At 38.7% G+C, this 18,957-nt stretch overlaps 1 protein-coding gene across 1 annotated transcript in view; it reads left to right on the top strand.

Moving 5' to 3' along the window:
• LOC124280324 overlaps positions 1–18,957 on the top strand; it is a 36,748-nt gene that overhangs the window by 1,328 nt on the left and 16,463 nt on the right. The window contains exon 2 of the mRNA XM_046716219.1: positions 18,404–18,590. Coding sequence (XP_046572175.1) covers positions 18,404–18,590 — 187 coding nt within the window. The remainder of the gene's footprint in view (positions 1–18,403; positions 18,591–18,957) is intronic.

Raw genomic sequence — 18,957 nt, 5'->3', positions numbered from 1 at the left:
CTACTCTTGTGCTGTACCCCTTGTTTGGTGGTAAACCTACACTTGTTGTTTGTCATCATTCATTTGATGGTCAGTTTATAATTTATAACAGGTATAATTAGTGATAACAAAACTCAGATTACCCGACAAAGGTTCCAATTTGGCATTTCGTGTCTTGAGTAAATACTCAACATTATAAATTCAGGTTTGATGTGGCAAGTGGATTACATGTTATGTTATATGCACATGGGAGTGCAGCAAGAGGAATTATCAGCTGAGTTACAAAAACAAACATTGATCAAAGGATTAACCGATAACACACTGATTAATTAATTGCTTTTATCTTGCACAGAGGATTTGTCAAAGGTAGTGTTTGTGTTTGTAGACTTACTAATCTATACTTCATACACCTTGTCCTAAAGTGTCTTTGTAAAAAACAACGTCCTACCTTCAAAGGATTAACCTCCAATATGCTGATTGATTGAGGCATTTCGTTCCTTTCTTATGTGGATATTGATGGATACATTCCTTTAACGAGGTAATAGCCTGATATTGTTGCTATAACTTAAGTCTGTTTTAATTTTAATATTTGCATTTTGTTTTTATTCATTTGTTATTGCATTCAACAGAATAATTTTGTTCGCAGTGAAGTGTAATGAGACAGACAACATACACTAAGTCGCACTTAGGGCGTGTGTGTGAAATATGATTCACGTTGGCAATCTATAATATGTCTAGATATTACAGTCATGTTATGAATTAAATAAAGTATTAGCAGATTGTGTGCATTTTATTAAGTTTCAAAATGCATACCAATATGATGATAAACTAATTAGGATTATAAGACAAAATATAAAGACCTACATTGACTTCGTTATTTTTCAGTCCTAACATTTTTTACCACTGGCAGATGGTTAAACTTCAAAATGTTACCATTTGGTATCAAAATTATGAAGATTGAAATATTATCGAGTAAAACAGATTTCATCTTTGCTGATCAGTCTATACTTATACTATCGATTACGCATGAGAGTGGCGCAGCAGAGGTAACGAACCAGTCAATAATTTTGGGATTTCATCTGGGTACTCACGGGAGAAAGACAATAACAAAAGCAACAACCAGTCCACGGAAATTGCTCTGGATCAGTGCCCCTTTAAATCAGCCGCTTGTTGTGTATCATGTGTTTCAAATCAGTGATTCAGTCTTAGTGTATCAACTTAATCATGTTAATTAGCAATGCTTATAACACCCCACAAATGTACTAGGCTATGCATCAGTGACTGAAGTAGAGCTGGATATCAATATACATAATAGTAATTAATAATTGTTAACTCAGTCGTAATATCGATCAGTTATCGGTAATTATCAGAGAAGTAACTTGGAGCAAAAAATGTCTGAAAGAAATGATTACATTTCACACCAATGTTGAAAGGTGACATATTTATGCATGGTGAACATAATTTAGAAGCAGTCCATGATTAAAAACCTAACTTTGTGTATTTATTCTATCACAAAAGGTTTCGTACAATATTATCGATGACACTATTTGCATATCGATAATCATTAATATTTTTCCTATCGTCAATGTTTCCAATTAGAAATCTTCTTAGCCAACCCTAGACTGAAGTAACAACTTGAGCATCGATCTACCCAATTGGGATACGATGACCTGTGTCACCCTGAGCCTGAGCTTTACAAGAATTTAATAAAAACCTGCTCAGAGGCCAGCCTCTAAGATGCCATTATAATTCCCCAAATGGAATTAATAATATCCCAAGTTTTGCTAATACAGTCAAATCCCGATGAGTCGAATCACTGGGGACCAAGTAATATATTCGACTTATCGATGTATTCGAGACATAGGTATGTCTATGAGGGTAGAAAAAATGATGATCCAGTCCTAATTCCTCCGCCTAAGCATTTGTTTATCTAATGATTTCCATATCACTAATAGGGGCACCTTATCAGTTCCAGTCTGATAAGCACAGACAGTGATTTCCGTAAAATCACTAATCTGCCTTTTGAACTCACCCGTCAATGGCGCTGGTTTGTTAATTGGATCAGTTTGCTACACCAATCAACTTCTCATTGACTGACTTCGGCTTATGTATACAAGATTGCTGTTGTTTGAATCTCATGGGACCAAATTTCCTTCTCTAGTCATCATGTGTATTTATGAGACGAATTCGTGTAACCGGTATTCAAATGATGACAACTATAACAGGGAATGGTCGGGACCGACAGGTACTTCGAGTTATGCATAATATTCGAGACACCGGCATTCGACTCATCGGGATTTGACTGTATATAAACAAATAGCTACATTTATTGCATGTAGAAGTAGTCTCTGTCATTGATATGATACAGGAGGAATGACTAGGAAGAGATTGTGATGTGTAGGTTACTGCAGTGCATGTAATTGCAAAATATGTTCAAATTGGCCTTCCTCAGAATTCTGTAAAATAAGAACTTAAACAATGTTTAACAATCTTTTAAAAATCCCAATTTTGAACATGACTATTATTTTGTGGTTTATGTGTAATTCTAGATAAATTCCTACGTTTGTCAGTATCCTGGTATTTTAAGCCACTGGATTACACAGCGATGTCTCTAATCTTCATCAGAGCCTGAAAACAGACCTTGTTTCAGCCGCAAATTCGACTAATCATTTCCAAATTGGAATTTATCCTGATTCGTGTTGATGCAGTTATATCTAATGTGATGGTTTTGATTTGATAACAGAGCCAATAGAAAGAACCTTTATACCTGTAATCGCAATTGAAAACAATATAATGACCTTTGGCCACATCTGGTTTTTCCTTTGGAAATATTCTCAGTCAAGAAGCGTTCGTGTGATACAACTAGTGGTGGTCCGATTAATTGAAATAATTTAAGTTTGGTCACAATGACAAAATGACCAAGCAATCAATCATGTTTTCTCATAATCGAACACAAGCAATTTTGGAACACTTGTTTGCATTAACAATATTTTCCTTTAAAGATGTGCAATTTTCCAGAATAGCACATTTTCTTTTGTTTTTACAAACAAACATAACCAGACTATTTCATTTTTTTGATGATGGATTGGTTGTAATGAACTCTTTTGGTTTTCATCTCATTCAATAACTTGAACAACTATCAATGACTGTAGCCAATTGTGATTAATCATTTTCATAAATAACACTTTTAGACAGTTTCTGAAAATATGTTTTTGTGTGACATGCAGAATGTCCTTGTCCGTGGTCAACAACAGTCATGCGCCAATTGTGAGTGATCCCACTCTCAGGCAGTCACTTGTACTGTGGTCGGGCAGTCATGCAGTGTTCTCAGGCAAATGGTGTTTCAAAGTAACAGGACATTGGGTCCGCTAAGTTTCAGATGTCTGTCTGACCCATTGAAAATTCACAGGACCCATAGAATAAATTAAACACACATTTCAGATCTAACATTTCTTATAATTGGCATTGAAATTATTAACAAACATAAGATTTATAAACAGCAAGTTCAGTCAAAATCTTTGTGAAATATGCTGCCAGACACTGGGCCCAGCGGGTTGTACTCTTCTATCGGACCGTTGGCGAATCTGCTGGATTTGTCAGAGGGTCAGACGCTATCCGTGAACACAGGTAATGGGGGACCGTCTAGCGTACATGTTACAACCTCTACTGCTCATTTGATACCTTGGTAAGTCTCCTGTGCATATGCTGTGTCACTGCCGCTCCAACGAATCCACCATGGAATACTGAATAATGAATATAATATGTCAGTAGTTGATGTATTAATCATTGTATTCAGTAAAACAATAACATGATAAACGGCTGGGTGTTGGCAAAGAAATTGGATTGCAATATATTTTGATTCTGGTACCTGTATTCCAATATGTATTGCGATGTTTTGGGAGCTTTAGTGTTTGACAGTGAGTGACAATGATTGTACATGCAGAGCCTATTTTCTCAATACGAAAGTCCTTAAAATATATGTTATGTTTGTGATATTGATAACAGAAATCTCGAATTCAGATTTTGATTCTTCTTTTAATAAAAAATTATTGTATTAAAGAATGCTGTTTTTGGCAAATACATGTAATTACAATGGAATGCTTCAGTGTGAATGAAAGTGTGTATAGATTTTAACTTAAACTATACAGATAATCACAAAGCTTCATATATTTTTTATTACCCAATATACCGGTACTGAGAAAGAAACCCTTTGCAATACGTATAGTTCGAAAGGGGTATTGAGATGTATCAGTCAGTATACCGGTACCACTGCAAGTCGTAATTACATGCTTTCACATGTTTTGACTGTGCTGACAGTGTTGTTATCCAGAGTGACAATAACCAGTGACCACTTTACTGTCAGATTGAATGTGAGTGTTGACTATTACCATTACAACAATCATTTCAATATATTGTTTAATAACTCAGTAAACATGTAAACCAGTAAATGTGAGAGCTGGATTTCCTGGGCACTATCATCATAATCATGAATGCAAGAAGAATGAGTGAGTGAGTGAGTATGATTTACGTCACTTTTAGCAATATTCCAGGTGGGAGACACCAGACGCATCGATCCATGGGCCGCCTATATAGTGAATTGATACAAAGTTTTACATTGTCGTATATCACGATACGATGCTTCAAATGGGCCACGATACATTGATGTTTAACTTTGAATATTGCGAATCACGATATCTTTCAAGAAAAAAACCTTTTGTTTGATCATAAAAAATATGTGCTTACTTATTTTCCCTTCATAAGTAAACGTTTTCTCAGAAATTCACATTCACAAAGTCCGTGTATAAACTTAATTATCTTGTTTCTGAATGAACATTGAGATACGATGGCAGAATTTGACGAAATACTTTAAAATTGTTTGTTATGATCTTAAGGTGTTTTATAGTTGGTGTTAGAATTAAAGATCTTAGTATCGTGATTTGTATCGCCTCCTTCATATCGGGATTCGTATCGTATCGCAGCTTCAGTGCACAATACTTTGGCAATATATCATCGTGATTAAAATTGTAGTATCGTGATGTATCATATCGCAAGTTGTATGCCAATACCAGCACTACTTTGTACCCTTGTGGAAATTGAACCCGGGTCTTTGTAGTATCGTGATGGTTTAACCATATCGCCACCGTTGTAAGAATAGTTCAGCTTCATCTGTACTTTGTACCCTTGTGGGAAATTGAACCCGGGTTCTTCCCACATGGGTACAATATGTGAAGCCATTTCTGGTTTCCCCATAAGATGTTGCTTGAATATTGCTAAAAGCGGCGTAAAACCAAACTCAGTCAGTCAGTCATCTGTAGAGGACCCATAGACGAACCCACAAACTATGTTATCAGCCACAAGGGAATTTGCTGTCATGCACACTGGCATTCAAAATGGCCAAGCCCATGTTATGCTGTGAGACTGAGAGTGCCTGCGAGAAGCTGTTTGATGGAATGCAAAAATAAGTTTTGAATAGTTTGAACTGGTCAGATCCAATTTAAATGAATCATGGTAAGCATGGTAAGTAAGGAAGTAAACTGCCATCATATTGCAGAGCCCCAAACAAGCAGTGATCTTCACAACCTACATTGAATGCATTGCCATTAGTTCATAACCCATAGCCTTGCTCCAAGGCTGTACTAAATGCTGAACCCATGGGTGTATAGTACATCTACCCTTAAAGAGGCAAGTCTAGATAAGTGGACCACTAGCCTTGCTCCAAGGCTGTACTGAATGCTAAGCCCATGGATGTATAGTAATTGCAGGGCTCGATTTATGAGATGCTAACCTACTTGCACCAGGTGCAACCTAAAATACAAACCTAGTTGCACCAGCTAAATTCCATTTGCACTGCTTTTAATGCAATATGTAAAGAAATATGCTATTGAATTATTTACATGTTTTATTCAGAAGTTTACCCATTCAAACATTGACTTGCACCTGGTGCAAGTTAGACGAATAACTAGGTTGCACTTTGTAATATTGGGTTGCACCAGTGCAAATAACAAAGCACTAAATCGAGCCCTGAATTGTATCCTTTAAAGAGTCAAGTCTAGATATGCGGACAGCACAAAGGATGCCAGTCAGTTATTTATATTTTAAGAAATTTTCATTTTGACTATTAATTATTACCGTGGCATTTGTGTAAGTCTACATAACCCATTAAGTATTGATTTGTTTACTTACAAATATACAGGTAAAAACATACAGGCATCAAATTTTCACAAAGCAAATAGATATGGCTTAGCTGCAATGACTGCTTCGATACATTCTAAAACATGCATCCACAAGTGAATCTTTGCAGTCTATTCAGTGTTGGCCAGCATGTGTTGCTGCAAGTGAAACATTGAATTGGATACATTATTCATATGTGAGTCTCTGTTCAGTGGGTTTTATTGTGTGATAATATGCCTTGAATTATCTAGGTACATGGTTGGTTGTACGTTGCCATTTGAATGGTAAAACAAGTCGAGTGAGTGGGTTTAGTTTTACGTCGCTTTTAGCAATACTCCAGCAATATCACGGTGGAGGACACCAGAAATGGGCTTCAGACATTGTACCCATTTTGGGAATCGAACCCGAGTCTTCGGCTTGACAAGCAAACACTTTAACCATGAGGCTACCCTCTGAATAAAAAAAGTGAATGAGTTTGAATATAACTATGATGACCATGATAAATGTAGCTGGCGAGAAATATCGTCGATGGTAATGTAAACTCTGGTTGCAGGATTCATTAGTGTTGGTAATTAATGCCTGAATCAGATGTAACCATGGTGATCTGACAGAGTAAAGAAACACCTCTGCTGCTGTTCTACATCATTACAATGTATCAGTTGATGATTGTGACATGATCAATGATTTCATCCGGTTATTGATTTTTTGTCATCGAAACATTGCCTGTTACGTCTACAGCTTACAACCGTAATGGGGTCTACCAAAGAAAAAACAACGGCAAGGTTTTACCTTGATTTACAAAAGCCAAAACTACCGTTAGTACTATTTTGTTAGTTGTCCTGAGAGTAGCACGATTATGACAACCGCCATCTATTAGAGAGGTTCCCTGCAATAAATTTTATTGGTCCTGTCCTTGCTGGTAATGTGAGTGAGTGAGTTTAGTTTTATGCTGCACTCAGCAATATTCCAGCTATATGGCGACGGTCTGTAAATAATCGAGCCTGAACCAGACAATCCAGTGATCAACAGCAGGAGCATCGATCTGCACAATTGGCAACCGATGAATCATGTCAACCAAGTCGGCAAGCCTGACCACCTGATCCCATTAGTCATATGGATTGATATTGTCTATTTGAGTGTAGAGTACCTGACCTCTCTTGGGACTCCAAAACGTTCTGTACACTGAAAACCTCTAACTGCACTACAAACGTTATATAAGCTGACGTTCGCCATGTGCTTTTGCAAAGGGACGTCACTCTAAACAATAAAATTTGAAATCTTAATTTAGGCCCGTGGGCTTAATAACGGGAAAATATCCCATTTTTAAGCCCATGGGCATAATTTGGAGTGGGCTTAAAGAAATACGGGAAATTCCGGTACGACAAGCATGGGTTACTGAAGATCAATATTCTAACCGGGACCTTCACGGGTGCTTGTACTATGAGGGTAAAGTATCGAAATGGTGTAGTGTAGAGTACATTCAGAAATAGTATCACCAGAAATTATTGAGAATTTTAGGAATATGTTTAATTGGATTTCTAGTATAAACAACCGTGACCAGGTATCAAGTGCTTGGTTTCATTCAAGAGAGACAACTCTGTTAACCCTTTTTCATCAGTTTGTGAAGAGTTATCCCCCTTCGTTTACTTTGCTAGCAGACGACATTTTCAGTGATCCTCAGTATGGATGATTTAGAAAAGAGGAAGTTGATTTTAGAGTATTATAACAAGGACATCAGATCAGCTAAAGTGATTTCAAGTAGAACAGGCATCCCTTTGTCCACTGTTTATCGTGTTTTGAAAAATATTGCAAATGGATATGGCATTGAGCACCAGGGAGGCGCAGGTAGGCCCAGAAAATTGACTGTCGGTGACAGGAGGTGGCTTGGTATTCTTGTTTCTAAAAACAAATGAAGGAGTTTAGAAAACTTAAGGCTGGATATGATTGATAGAGGAACTGTGACTGTCTGTAAGGAGACAATTAGAACTGAGCTGCATGCAATGGGTTGGCAGAAAAGTCGAGGAATTCCATCACCGATCATGAAACCTGAACAAAAGGAGCGAAGGTTGAACTGGTGTTTACAGCATAGAAATTTTAACTGGGTCAATGTGATTTTCTCAGATGAAAGTTCTGTGTGGCTGTTTCCTAATACACTGAAATTCTGGACCAAACAAACTGAAAAACCTTTGTACCAGCACCCAAAGTACAGTCCGAAATTTAACGTGTGGGGTGGCATATCTGTGTTAGGGGCAACGCCCCTCTGTGTATTTGAAGGGAATATGAACAGTGAGCGGTACACAGATATTCTCGAGGGACATTTACTTCCATCTGCTCACGTGTTCTATGGAAATGTTTGGATTTTCCAGCAGGACAACGACCCAAAACATCGTTCAAAGCATTCACAGGCCTGTTTTCGGACCCAAAATATGACATTATTAGATTGGCCAAGCTATAACCCTGACCTAAATCCAATAGAAAATGTTTGGCGACTTATGAAAGAAAGTGTCAATAAGAAAAATCTGACAAATATTGCTGAAATGAAAGAAGAGGTGTTCCGATATTGGGACAGCATGGACCACGACTTTCTAACTTCTTTGATCAAGTAGTATGCCCCGCCGCATTGAAGCCTGCATTGCTGCCCATGGTGACTTGACAAAATACTAACTGTTCACCTGTCTTTGAATCTGGAGTTATGTTCTGCTAATATTCACATTTAATACGTGAGTAATGAGTGAAAAAAAAAATTACAATCTTAAATTCTCAATAATTTCTGGTTGTACTGTAATTACTTCAGAGCCCGGAATGAATTGATGACCATGTGGACAGTGGACATGATGACTGATGGGGGAAATAACAGACACTGATAACTAGTCTTTATGTGTTGTTGGTACGTTCTGGGTTTTTTTAACGTCTCTCTGGACATGGTGTGTTGGGTTTTCTGAGTCCATTCTCTCTATTTGTGCATACTAGAAGCACAGTAGTGCTTCACATAAAACCTTTGGACTGACTGAGTTTGGTTTTACGCCGCTTTTAGCAATATTCCAGCAACATCACGGCGGGGGACACCAGAAAATGTTTCACACATTGTGCCCATGTGGAATTCGAACCCGGGTCTTCGACGTGACGAGCCAACGCTTTAACCATTAGGCTACCCCACCGCCCCTAAAACCTTTGGAAGGTGTGCACCAAGATGTTGAATTGTGTACGTTCTTTGTCTCATTGGTGAGATAAAATATCGACTACCAGAAATTGGACTATAGCCCAGCGGATAAGTGCAATTTTTTCACTGAATTGTGCACTTTGTGTTACAAGCATGAAATTTGGCATGATTGTAGCTTATAGCATTCTAATTAAATAAAGTTCGAGAGGCCTATCAGATATTTTATGTTTTCCATAATTTTGGGGAAAAAAGTGAATAAATATCATTTTTATACTATTTTCGTCATAATTTTTTACAAAATTCTCCAATTCTCATAAGTCATATATTAGATGTTGTGTACTAAAACTATAGTTGAACATGAGTGTACAATGTATTTAGGAAACTGAATAATTTGATGGAGGGATCAGTTTGGATTTTATCTGATGAATGTACCGGAAGATTGAATTACATTTCGTTTATCCACACCAAAGCTAAAGTAAAGAAGAAGGAAATTGTTGAGTAGTCTGTACTTCCTGTCACATCAGTACAACATAAACATGATTATAGTAACAGTGTTCACAAATAGCATCAGACCCGCATACAAATCTGACAGATTAACCAGCGATCAGATGGAAGTCTACAATTCGCCAGCCCCAGTGTTTGACTGAATATGTCACTTTGAATGAAGTTGTTATAAGTGACACTTGTTTGCTGTTTATGAAGTTTACGCTTGTTAATAATTTCAATGCCAATTACAAGAAATGTTTAATCTGAAATGTGTGTTTAATTTTTATACTATAGGTCCTGTGAATTTTCAGTGTGTCGGACAGACATCTGAAACTTACAGGGCCCAACGTCCTGTTACTTTGAAATATCATTCATGAACACTACCAATGTGAATATGATTTATATTTAGGCCAGTGAGGCCAGCGTGTTAATTTTCATTGCACCATTTGCGATTAATACACACAATAGGGCTCCCTGATGTTTTCAATGCACGGTCCAAAATTATCCCTGCAGATGGATTGTTTGTAGCCTTTTTTCTGCCTACATTGTCAAGTTGTACAGCATTTGTCATCCATTTATACCTTGTACACAGAAATGCCTGCAATTAAAACTAAAAGTTTGAGCCTAATATTATTATGCTTTTTCCAAAATTGTGGCGTTTTCTACAGAGTGATCTGTGATTACTGTGATCTTGTGAGTTTATATGTTATTATACATAACTTAGTACAACAAATGTTTACCGTGAAACAGAACTAAATTTAACTAGTTAAAGTGTTCACCCCTTCTTGTGAAAATTAAATGTTCAGTATGTTGAAGTCATCTGTCAACGGAAGTCTCAGGGTGTGGTACCCTTCTGTCTCAGCCACTTCACCTAGCCACTCCCCTCGTCTGGGGATGATGGTGCTTGACTGACTGACTTAGTTTGGTTTTACGCCGCTTTTAGCAATATTCCAGCAACATCACGGCAGGGGACACCAGAAATGGGCTTCACACGTTGTACCCATGTGGGGATTCGAACCCGGGTCTTCGGCGTGACGAGCCAACGCTTTAACCATTAGGCTACCCCACCACCCCGATGGTGCTTGAGATTGGTATTCAATTACAAGTCCGGTGTGTTGTTCACGTCCATTTATTTTTATCCCCCGCTGCAGGTTTAGAGCGAACTGGGAGATATAGTATTAGGCTCTGTCCGTACGTACGAATTGAAGTATCTTAAGAACTGTTGACTAGATTCTTTTCATATTGGTACCTAGGTTCATCACAGTATGCAAAAGGTCCCAGTCAGGTTTGGTGACCTTGACCTTCATTTCAAGGTCACAAGGGGACTTTGACCTTTTACCCTTGTCAGCAAGATATCTCAAGATTTTCTCTGTATTTGACACCAAGCTTCATCTAGGGAAGACGCAGGGCCCAGTTGATTTTGGTGACCTTCAGGTACTTGTCAAGGTCACAGCGACACTTTGAAGATTTCAGCATGTTGAATATAGTTCACACAATGGTCCTCAGATGTTCTCCTGTCTTGCCTGACTTTTACACAACATAGATTCACAGAATACCTGGGAGAACTTGAGACTATACTCAGTGTACAACCTTAACTCTGCACAGGAGGGTGAGGTGAGGTGAGGTGAAATTGGGTTTAACGTCGTGCTTGAGAATATTTCGCTCATATGACGACGTGCATGCGTGTGTATGTGTATGTGCGGCTGCTTGTACTACTAGCCCAGATTTAAGCTGGTTTTGTAGTGCTAGCCCACTGAGATACCATGCCGCAGTGAAGCATGAATACCCCACTCAGACACATTATACTGACTCCGAGCCGACCAGTCCTTGTTGTACCCATTAATGCCGAGCGCCAGGCAGGGACCAACAAGTACCATATTTAAACGTCTTTTGGTATGACGCGGTTGGTGATCAAACCCGCGACCTTCCGTTCTCCAAGCGGACGCTCTAACCACTACACCACGGAGGCGCTCTGCATAGCAGGGAGTCAGGGGAGTGGTGAGATGGCCATTGCCTGCCTTGGGGAAAAAAATGAAGTATACTGAGAGAAGCAAATATAGCAACACACGTTCCTTTAATATTTTCCAGTTTCCTTCACCAGCTTTGAATAGCGCTGTTGGAGGAAATCTGAGAATAAAATGAAAGGAACACTGCTATGACGTGGTGTTCCCTTATTTGTTTCCCTCAGTACATGAAACCCTGAAGAAGCTTCTCCTCCAGCAGCAGGCTTCTTTGTACAAACGGGGGCGGTGGGGTAGCCTAATGGTTAAAGCGTTGGCTCGTCACGCCGAAGACCCGGGTTCGAATCCCCACATGGGCACAATGTGTGAAGCCCATTTCTGGTGTCCCCCGCCGTGATGTTGCTGGAATATTGCTAAAAGCGGCGTAAAACCAAACTCAGTCAGTCAGTCTTGTTATGGAAATGTACCTCCTCTGACTGATGGTGGGAAATTCAAATCTGAATTTCAAAAGAGAAATATAGTTTCAAAACGTATGTTTTGTTGGTTCCCTGCATTGATACTTTTAGCAGTGAGTCTTCATAACATACTTCTTTATACTATGATATTGCTGAGTGCGGCGTAAAACTAAACTCACTCACTCACTATTTATACTATGGCTTGCTATCATCACGAACCAGTAGGTCAATTTTGTGATTTTTCACTGAATGTACAGGGCAGTGGGGTAGCCTAGTGGTTAAAGCGTTCGCTCGTCACGCCGAAGACCCGGGTTCGATTCCCCACATGGGCACAATGTGTGAAGCCCATTTCTGGTGTCCCCCGCCGTGATATTGCTGGAATATTGCTAAAAGCGGCGTAAAACTAAACTCACTCACTCACTCACTGAATGTACCAGTACTAGACTACTGCATGACCAAACCCCATTTGTGTATAGGTTTAAACCCTGGCCTTTAATCTTATCGATCATCTCTAACTAGCAGCCATGTAGCACCATAGCCTTGTTCCTGAATTTGAGAAAAAGTTGAAAGTTTGAGATAAAATCATTACACATGCTGAATGTTAAGTGTAAAATATTAATCACAAGCTGGATAGCATCATTATATCCATGATAAATGTGGCTGTGGAAACGTTTGAGATAATCTTATCAGTAAGGCTCAAGAACCAGTGTCTCTGAAAAAAAAAAAAAAAAAAAAAAAAAAAAAGTTCTAAATTATGTTCATAAAAATTAAAATATAATAAAATATAAAAATTTCATTTTCTGAAACTGGTAATCTAGACTTGTCACACATTCTAGACTAGGGCTGCATTTTGTATATTTGCATCAAGGTCTGTATTTCGAATATATCTGCATTTGACATTTTGTTTACTGATATGTTAGGCAACCTCTTGGTGAAAAGAAAGTTTCATATATATTGGGTATATATACTAGCTTTACTGAGGCTTCACATAGATGAGGGGTGGTGGGTAGCCCAGTGGTTAAAGTGTTCGCTCGTCACGTCAAAGGCCCGAGTTTGATTCTCCACATGGGTACAATATGTGAAGCCCTTTTCTGGTGTCTCCTGTCGTGATGTAGCTGGAATATTGCTAAAAGCGGCGTAAAACCATTCTCGCTCACATGGATGATACAACAGAAGCATGTTAGAGAATACCATAACTGATGGAAAATGATTTATAACTGGATCTGTGAAGATCTGGTATAGAATTGGTCTTCAGCAACCCATGCTTGTCATAAGAGGCAACTAATGGGTTTGGGTGGTCGGGCTCGCTGACTTATATGATGCAGGTCATCTTCTCCCAATTGTGTATTTGGATGCTCATGATGTCAGTCACTGGATTGTATAGTCCAGGATTACATATTTAAAGGGTACTGCAGGGGTGGAAATAACGCATTGCCCGGCGTCCCAGTCCAGTGTTTTTTCTGTCAGGCAAGCAAATTTGTATATCACGCTGCACCGGTGTCCAGTTGACTTTCCAATGTTAATTATGATGCTGGGGCAGTGGGGTAGCCTAGTGGTTAAAGCGTTGTCTCGTCACGCCGAAGACCCGGGTTGGAATCCCCACATGGGTACATTGTGTGAAGCCCATTTCTGGTGTCCCCCGCCGTATTGTTGCTGGAATATTGCTAAAAGCGTCGTAAAACCAAACTCACTCACTCACTCACTCAGTCAGTCCTTGTCATTCTGGGTGGGCTTGATGTCATGCTGAAGAGCTGGGTTCAATTCCCCACTTGGGTACAATGTGTATAGCCCAGTTTTTGGTGTACCCAAAGTGATAATGTGGGAATATTGCTAAAAATGGATTACACTCACTGCTTGGCATTCTCTGTTAATATTCCCTGTGTTATGGGTTCATGTCGATGGGCTTGATGTCATTACATTTTATGGAAGCAGGGTGCAACCTGGTTTTGTATTGTGCAATTAGTTTTTGATGTCAACAATGGACCCAATGCAAGTCAAATCTGGTCGTTAAATTTATATCACGATCTTTCACTAATATAGTCTTGTTGTTTATCAGTCTGTGCCAAGTATAATCGGGTAATACTACTAGATTTCGGCTTTAGACAAGTATGATGTCTCTCACCCTTGTGTACTGTGATGTCACTTGCATTGTGACGTCATAACTCAGTTATGATGTCATAGTGACGACGTCATAGTCCCAACTGTCAGTTCACCTGATGAAGGGACCTGGAATGGTCTCAAAACGTCGTGAGGGAAATTATAAAGAAGTTTAATCCATAAAAATATCTTGGACATTTAGACAAGTAGCTTAAATGTTGAAGTATAACATTAAAGAGTGTCATGTTTACTTAATTGTAGGGGAGTTTAATCCTAACAAATCAAGGTGTGCAATATAACAGGTATATCACAATCTGAAACAGTAATGAGTACGTATCACAATGTTTGGAAAATACTAGTATATTGTTGTTCCCAATATCAAACCTTTGCCGAACTATACATTAGTTCACTGAAATTATGAATTCAGATTTGAGAAACTTATGTTAGAGAAAGGAAAACATCTCGGAGCTTCATTTCTGTGTCTTTTTTCATAAAGACGTGGGACCATAGCAACATCCAAGTGCCGGATGTCTACGAAGGTGTGTAAATATATGGGGTGTTTATAACACATGATAAAACACATGTGGTATATACAGTATAGAGAATCCCATCCAAGCCTTAGTTTTCTCACTCTTGTCAACGAGTGGTGATATATTTGATATCACAAGACACAAGGGTGAGATTCTATTTATCATCCAACATCATACTTAATTTGTCTTTTGACCCATGAAGGTCCGAGTTAGAATATTGATCTTCAGTAACCCATGCTTGTCGTAAGAGGCGACTAACGGGATCGGGTGGTCAGGCTTGCTGACTTGGTTGACACCTGTCATCGGTTCCCAATTGAGCAGATCGATGCTCATGCTGTTGATCACTGGATTGTCAGGTCCAGACTTGATTATTTACAGACTGCCATCTTATAACAGGAATATTGCTGAGTGTCACATAAAACTAAACTCACTCTCACTCACTTAATTTGTCTTTCAAGAGAATTTAAAAACAAAACGTCACCTGTAACAAGTTCACTTGAAGACTTGCATATGAATACATCCAAGTGAACAAGAGTGATGGAAGAGGGATAGAGTGACACCATTACGTCTTAGAAAACAAGCACATAAAAATGTAGGGCTTACATGTATTGCTTTGAATTCTGCAATGCATAAGTTTCCCCATTTCTTCGTAGCATTTTAGTTAACTTTTACGTCATTAGAACAAATCAAGAACAAAAATGACTTATTTGCGGTGGCCATCTTTGCTTACAGCTAAGGGACATGAAAGTAGTCCAAAAATGTTGACCAATCAGCAATTAGCTCAAAACTTACCAAAATTATATCTCCTACTCCTAGGAGTTATCGCTTGATCTTGTACAAGCGATATGTCCTCTAGAAACCAGTATTGGATGATGAAGACCATTTATTCACTACTGATAGTAAATGATGTGTCAACAGTTGTCATGGTGAATATATAAATTCCGTATCAATTTTGAATAAGATGAAAACTGGCAAGACTTAGTTTCCTGTTACCATGGTTACATTGCAATGTTCTTGAAAGATAATTCTAAATTTGGTTGCATAGTACCATTAGATAACCTTTCATCTGTTAATTAGCCAGTCATGTGAGTTAAACTTAGATTGGTTGATAGCAATAACTTGAACAAATCAATAGCCGGAACATTGATGATGATTGAGAATTTCGTGCAAAAAGTATACTGAAAGCAGGGATTTACAGGACGCGAATTCCTGCGTCCTATATGCTTAAAAATTGAGAATTGACGCAACAAAATTTATTAGTGCATCCACAGGGACGCAGAAACGTCCAAATACTTTTTGTAAAAATTCCAATCAAGTTACAATACGTTATCACTGAGTTTGTTACTAGCTGGGTTATGGTATCATTTGCAATTTAATTGCAGAAACAATTCATGTGAGGATAATACAATAACAGTATTAATAATAATATTTAAGTGTCTGGGGCCCCCATTTTGTTGTCCAGGACCCCTGAAAATTATGAGTATGAGTCCCAGGGACCCTCAGTGAAGCAGTCAAGGTAAATCCCTGCTGATTAGTAAAAGAAATGATGTAATTTGGAAGTGACATTTAAATATCCATGGAATATTTGAACTTCGTATTTTTTAATATACAACTTATGTCAAGTTTGAGGACAACATTTAATCGTGGTCGTATAGCCTGTTTTGCCCTACGAAGTATTGTTTGAGATTGAGGCTAGAATGTTTTTGTTTGTGGAAAGGCAAGAGTTCGCACAAACACAACATTGAAATCAAGATGCGCATTGTTCACTTGTTTTCTGAACACAGCAGCTATGGCTAGGTTAGCGAGAGGTGTTGGTGGACGATATGACAGTCCTGGCGAAGTGTTGTTACACGGGGGGCGACCACTACGTGGTCGGTCATCAGTGCTGTTGGTGGTGTTGTATCACTGTCTAAGACATTCTATTGTTTGTACGCTGCAATTGAAGTCATTAGCAATGACTCAAGAATGTTGACCAGCATCTAGATGTCCAATGGCTTGTTGTCGTTGATTTCTCATTCAAACTAAAATTTACGACAAATGTTCAGGACAGAAAAACAGTTTATTATATGTCAGTCTGTCATAAGCATGCGCCTTGTACACATTTCGACTAATATATACACGAGTGCTCTGAACCAAAACTAAACAGTTTGTTCTGTCCATCTGTTCATGAGACCGCTTCCGTGGTGTAGCGGTGAGAGCGTCCGCCCGGAGTGCGGAAGGTCGTGGGTTCGATCCCTGACCGCGTCATACCAAAAGACGTTAAAATATGGTACTTGTTGGTCCCTGCCTGGCGCTCGGCATTAATGGGTACAACAAGGACTGGTCGGCTCGGGAGTCAGTATACTGAGTCTGAGTGGGGTATTCATGCTTCACTGTGGCATGGTATCTCAGTGAGCTAGCACTATAAAACCAGCTTCAGTCTGGGCTAATAAAAGCAGCCGCACATACACATACACACGCATGCACGTCGTCATATGAGCGAAATATTCTCAAGCACGACGTTAAACCCAATTCCACCACCACCACCAACTGTTCATGAATGGCGATGGGGTGGTCTAGTGGTTAAGAGTTCACTTGTTACGTCGAAGGCCTGGGTTCAATCCCCCATATGGGTACAATGTGTGAATCCCATCTCTGGTGTCCCCTGCTGTGATATTCCTGTTATATTGCAATAAGCAGCTTAAAACTAAACTCACTCACTCATTAATGTGGCCTGCTGCAGGCAGTCAACTCTGCTATCGATTTTTCAAGTTCAAATAAAAATCATGATTAGTAGTAAAGGATGTTTATGGCAAACATGCAAGCTTATTTGAGTATACCTGGTGATAAACATATTCAGTCTTCATGGCGTACATTCAAGTTTATATATTTATAATAACAGTGTTACTAGTATAAGCTAACAAGGAACATGATTCTTGATAGAAATTGTTTTAAAAAATGATTACCGAAAAACTTACCCTCACGAATGTGGTAAGCGGAAGTTGTACGCACATGGAATAGGGTAGAATAAGCAAGCCAGTTTGTTGACATGTGATCGTCCAACTACAATAAGTAGGATATTTAACGAAACAAAATATATTATCCATTCTGTAAACTACACTTCATTTCGAGGCGTGAGTAGACGCAATATGATTGTGAATTCTTTGAATAATGCGGACTGAATTATCGGTAACTGCCAGTTGTCTGTGGTCTCTGTTTGCTGTGATTAGGACCCCATCTCGGGGGATCGGCTTATGTATGAAACATGCCATTTTGACACTGATTTTAAGGGTCAAGATAGGGGTTCAGCTTATATATGGGGTCGGCTTATCTACGGTAATCTAAACCTGAAAATTGTGAAAATAATTATGAATCCAGAGGTTATATTAGAAATACTAATCATTCAATGTACACTGGACATTCACTGGATTTTCCTTACAGTTAATTATTTATCTGGTGTCAATGTTAAAACCATTTTAATTGCCTTGATTGTTATTTTAATAAGTGTCCGTCAAAATATTTTAATCACTTTGTTATTTTTCATGGTTAAAGATCAGGGTCAACACTTCCTTTCTGTTTTTTCAGGTTAAAGATCGGCATCAACACTTTCGGTAGAAGTCCCAATAATGATTTCTTCTTGGATTCTAAAATACTGAAGAACTTCATTTCCCGCCATCATGCTGTTATAATAGGTGAAACGAGAGAGGGCGGAAGTGATGTGTTCTTCCTTCAGGAAAAGGGTTTGAACGGAACCTTCATCAACGATGTCAGGGTGAGTGCTGTTTCATTGAGTATGTTTAGTATTATGTGCTGTTTTCATCGATAATCTCATGGTGATTTTGGGGTTTCATAAATGATGTCAGGTTCAGTGATGGCTTTATGCATGTTGTCAATTAATTAATTGCTGGTTTCATCCACGATGTCAAGGTGATTAAGGGCTGGATTCATCCATGATGTCAAGGTGATTAAGTGCTGGTTTCGTCCATAATGTCAAGGTGATTAAGTGCTGGTTTCATCCATGATGTCAAGGTGATTAAGTGCTTGTTTCATCCACGATGTCAAGGTGATTAAGTGCTGGTTTCATCCATAATGTCAAGGTGATTAAGGGCTGGTTTCATCCATGATGTCAAGGTGATTAA

Source organism: Haliotis rubra, unplaced genomic scaffold, assembly GCF_003918875.1.
Source record: "Haliotis rubra isolate DU_JTF1 unplaced genomic scaffold, ASM391887v1 Scf265, whole genome shotgun sequence".
NCBI classification, from domain to species: domain Eukaryota; kingdom Metazoa; phylum Mollusca; class Gastropoda; order Lepetellida; family Haliotidae; genus Haliotis; species Haliotis rubra.
The sequence above is the reverse complement of the archived record's forward strand: the minus strand, read 5'-3'. Positions and strand labels throughout refer to the sequence as shown.